The 5,000-nt window shown below is 39.0% G+C and overlaps 1 protein-coding gene across 1 annotated transcript in view; it reads right to left on the reverse strand.

The window, feature by feature from the left end:
• The window catches only part of LOC144971859 (monocarboxylate transporter 5-like), a 23,958-nt gene that overhangs the window by 2,424 nt on the left and 16,534 nt on the right, over nt 1-5,000 (reverse strand). Inside the window, exons 3-4 of the mRNA XM_078912934.1 lie at nt 3,532-3,675; nt 1,476-2,708 (exon numbers count right to left, since the gene is read on the reverse strand). Coding sequence (XP_078769060.1) covers nt 1,476-2,708; nt 3,532-3,675 — 1,377 coding nt within the window. The remainder of the gene's footprint in view (nt 1-1,475; nt 2,709-3,531; nt 3,676-5,000) is intronic.

A 5,000-nucleotide genomic window follows, 5' to 3' on the forward strand; every position in this document is an offset into this window, starting at 1 on the left:
GATTTGAAATGTTTTGTGATTTAATATATAAAGTTTCCCGTGCAATGTTTGGGATTAAGGAGCAACTACACGGAATCAACCATCAAAGAAATTGAGACGGCAAAAGGTCATGGACACCTCAAAAAGCCAGAAAAGGAACAGAATGAAGAAAAGTTCAGAAGCAGTGGCTCTTTAATCAAAGCTGAAGCAATTATGAAAAGAAGGGAATAGAAGAAGAAAATCCATGACAGAATCTTCCAAGATTCTAGTTCTCCAAAAAGCATTTCCCCCAACCAAATCTGGAACATAAACAATATACAAGAATACCTTAACGAGCCACGATGCCTGTAAGGCGATATTATATTTTTTCCGACAGAGACAACGCTGTTAACGTCCAGGAACTCAATTTACATCTGAGTACGGTGAGAGAATGTGACAAAAGAGCCTTTTCCGATGACTCAACTGTGCGCCGAAGGAGCGAGGCTTGAACCCAGAACCTTCCGATCCGAAAGCGAGTGTCATACCTCTAGATCACATAGTCGCACAATTAACAACACTGCGCAGCATGCATGGTGTTTTATGAGTGAATTTCAACGACAAAGCATAAACTGCTTGAGGGGATGCAATGGGTAGGAGGAGAGGCAAGAAGCAAATAATGGGATGATTTACCTGCTTTACAAAAAATGTCTCAAAGTCTTAAGTCGGCTAGACCGTCTATACAGCCAAATTTACTTTTTTAAAAACCATCATGTCTCAGAAAACATTGTTAAATGCTTGGGATTTACGATAGCTTCCATCACTGCTGATTAGGGAAATGTGGGTGTTGGTATTAAGAATAAAAATTGAGCTTTATATAGAGCAATATCCACTAAATGTGCTCAAAGCGCTTTACAATGGGTCGCTGGTCAACAGCAACATTTAATATGTAGGACGGGACATGTTAGGCGTGGGATTGCCGTGGGATGTGCACTATTCTCAATACTGTTGGTGTTAGCCAGTGAAGGCAGCTAACAGTAACATCGACAAAGTTGATCATGGTCATCGTTATGGCATTCCTCATGGAGTTGGCATCTGTGCAATATTGGATAACCTAGAAGACATAATCGGTTAGGTGTGGAATAGCTTTAGGGAACTTATTGATTGGGACAGGGCATGTTAGGAAGAGAATGATCTTCAAAATAGTCGTGCAAGGCATACTGACAGTACACAAGAACTCGTAAAAATAAATTGGTGGTACTTATTGACGAAAAAAAAAGTATAACCGAGATCACTGCCAAGGATGGGAACAATGTATATATATATATATATATATATATATTATATATATATATATATATTATATATATATATGTATATGAGTGTGTGTGTGTGTGTGTGTGTGTGCGTGCGTGTGTGTGGGTTTGTGTGTTTGCGGGACTGTGTGTGAGTCCGTAAATAGACAAACAGATATATAAAGTAATAGATGTAGAGAGTCGGCTTCAAAAATATATTCTTACCAAGAAGACTGCCAAGGAGGGTTGCATAGATGCCATGTAACACAATATTGCTTCCGCAGAATGCGCTAAAGGAGTTTAATACTCCAGCGATGATCAAAACTCCTAAATAGGTCATAAGGCAGTCTTTTAACACCCAGTACGTGATGGCACCAAAGAACAATCGCCCAATAATATTCCCGACTCCATTCAAAGCTACAAGTATAGCACCAGATGTTACGTCTAACCCTGAATCTACGGCTCTGTCCACCAAAAACATCACTGGAGTTACATAAGAGAGATTTGTTATGAGGTTGCTTATTCCAAACAGAAGGAATGTAGGATCCCGGAGCAATTCCATGTTTTGGTTGACGGCTTCTTTTAAATGTTTTCCATAGGACGAGATGCAGCCTTGTCTGTTATTATTCTTTATAATGCACTTTCCATTTTCCAAAACGAACTGACTACTATTTTCATCTTCTAAGTTTTCTATAAGTTCCATACTATCTCCATTTTCTATCAGATATTTTGGGAGCGTCCCGAGGAGACTTATACTTCCAAGATGCTTTATACTCCTTGCAAGAATGACATCATGTGAAGGTTGGCGAAAAGGAATGTTTAAACCGGAATATTTTGAACTACTAGAGTTGAGGCTTCTAAGACTACAAAATGCCTTTTCATTTTTTACACTCCTCAACGAACTATGATGAATTTTTGTCATTGATTCAGCTCTAATTTTATCCACTATGTGCGAAGAGTTTTTGAGCTGGCAATCTACCAAAGAATGGTTAGAGTCGTTCACGACATGAGTAGCGCAATGTTGGATGTCTTCAATAATCAAAGTTGGAATAGTACTATAATTTCCTTTTTCTTTCTGTAAGGACGTTGCATCGTGGCCCTGACAGCAATTCGCTGTACTTTGTTTACTGGGAGAAAGGAAGTTGCTTTTGTCATAAAGGTTATCATCTTGAAAATTATTTCCACCTTCCTCTCCAGCTCCTGCCTCTTGTACTCCCTCTGTCTCAAGAGGCCTTAGTAGTAGTCCGGCAGCGCAGGCGTGAAGTGAGATTGCTCCTGTAATCAGTAACGCTCCTCTCCATCCATACGTGTTGATGAGATAATCTAACAAGGGTCCGTATGCTACAACACCGAATCCTGTCCCAGAAGTTCCGATTCCCATGGCCAGGGAACGCTTTTTGCTGAAGTAGATGGATACCACAGCTATAGCAGTCAGGTACAGGAAACAACATCCTGTGCCTGTGGTATGAACACAAACAAAAAGAAAATTAAAGTCATGAATGAAATTAATTAATATAGAATTAAAAAATGAAACTCTTGCACTTGCCATCCACCCATTTCCTGCTACGCGGGACATAAAGCCTCTATTTGAAGTGTCGGTTCCTTCCTATTATTGGCTATGGCTGCTCTCTGACCTCATATTATCACCTATCGGAAGATAGTTTGTTCCCATGAGGTTTTAAACCATTCCATTATTCTTTAAAGAGGCATAACGTCCTGGTGACATTTTTCGAACACAGACTAGAACCCCGAGTAGATATTGATAAGATAAGTGACCTTATTCTTTAATTTCAGCAGGCCAAGAGACACTTCCGGTCGGGAAATTATTCCTTTTTCTAATTGTCTTGATGCCGGACAAGAAATCGGTCTATCACCAATCTTTTCTTTCCTCATCGTCCTATGGCATATAGTTCTTCCATATTTCTTGTTCTTTCTCTCTCTCTCTCTCTCTCTCTCTCTCTCTCTCTCTCTATCTATCTATCTATCTATCTATCTCTATCTCTCTCTCCCTCTCTCTCACTCTCTCTCTCTCTTCTCTTCTCTTCTCTCTCTCTCCCTCTCTTTCTCTCTCCCTCTCTCTTTCTCCATCTCTCTCTCTCTCTCTCTCTCTCTCTCTCTCTCTTTCTATCCCTCTTGATAGAGTTTTACCCACCCACAAACTCCCACACACAAACCCCCACACATGCACACGTATTAAGCAATGCAGAACAAAATGTTATCAAATTTGATCATAGAAATATGATAAGAATGAAAAACAGAATTATTTATCCTTGGAGTTTACCTGTAATAAGTCCAATACTGACCACCAGATAAGCGACCGATGTCGCGAAACAGCTCAGAATCAAGCCAGCACTCATTAGAAGACCACCGGCGACAGCAACAGCACGAAACCCATACACGTTTGCCAGCGCCGCTGGTAGGGGACCTAAAAAGGGACGATGGATGCTCTGTGATACTACGTTGACCCTTTAAAAGTAGTTTTCGATTCTATTCCAACCGGACATCAAATCGTACACTTTTCTCAGAGAGGCTAGTACGAAAGTGACAAATTAGGGAGCAGGCACCGATGTAGGATAAGATTTGAAAAGGTTACATGAAACGTAACGTTTGTCTCAAGGTGTAATGCTATGTGGTCTCGTGGTATAACACTCGTTTTGGATCGTATGTGAGACCCTGGATTCCAGCCTTGCTTGGCGCAAAGTTGAATCCCCGAAAAAGACTCTCTACTCACATTCTATTATTCATACAAACCATCACTGGACCACAATATATTAAACAATTATCGTCCTGTATCAAATACACCTTTTTTGTCAAAACTTTTGGAGAAGGTAGTTCTTACACAACATCTCATCTTAAGAACAACAGTTTGGAACAACCCTTTCAGTCAGCCTACAAACATCAACACAGTACTGACACGGCGCTTCTTAAAATCTTTAATGACTTGTTATGTAATGCTGATGGTAACAATATCAATGTATTATGCCTTTTAGATCTTTCAGCTGCCTTTGACACCATTGACCATGACATTTTGTTAAGAAGACTAGAAAATACGGTCGGCATAAAAGGAATTGCCCTTAAATGGTTTACATCATATTTACAGGATCGATGGCAGACTGTCGTGGTGAATGGTGTTCAGTCAGAACAAGTTTTACTAAATTTTGGAGTGCCACATGGCTCTGTTCTTGGTCCTGTCCTTTTTACTGAATATATGCAGCCCCTTTCTAGTGTGATATCCAGATTCAATCTGAATTATCATTTTTATGCAGATGATACGCATATATATGATTCAACACCCCTCAGTAATTTACAGTTATTAATATTAAATCTTGGATGATCACAATAAGTCAAAATTAAATTATAGTAAAACTGAGATTTTAATGTGTGGAAGGCCGAGTATCCTTAAACAGGCAAATAAATCACCTATTACTCTCGGAAATAGCACAATAGAATTTTCAAATAAAGCAAAAAACCTTGGCGTCATCATTGATAAAGATCTTTCCATGACAAGCCACGTGAATAACACCATACAATTTATGTACATAGAAATGAAAAAAAAAATAAGCAAAATTCGTAATTTAATACTGTCACAGTAAAGGTTGTTCACAATTATCTTATTAAATTTTATTTTATTAAGAACTGAATTCATCTCACTCCAGTTATATTTCGGTAGGCTTAGATAAACTTTACCTTCTAATATTAGATCGTCTTTCCTTTTATTGAGAGTATGCCTGTGACGTCACGCATTTACCA

The sequence above is a fragment of the Berghia stephanieae genome, chromosome 4 (genome assembly GCF_034508935.2).
Source record: "Berghia stephanieae isolate SIO BIC M18660-M18661 chromosome 4, UCSD_Bste_1.3, whole genome shotgun sequence".
Taxonomy (NCBI): domain Eukaryota; kingdom Metazoa; phylum Mollusca; class Gastropoda; order Nudibranchia; family Aeolidiidae; genus Berghia; species Berghia stephanieae.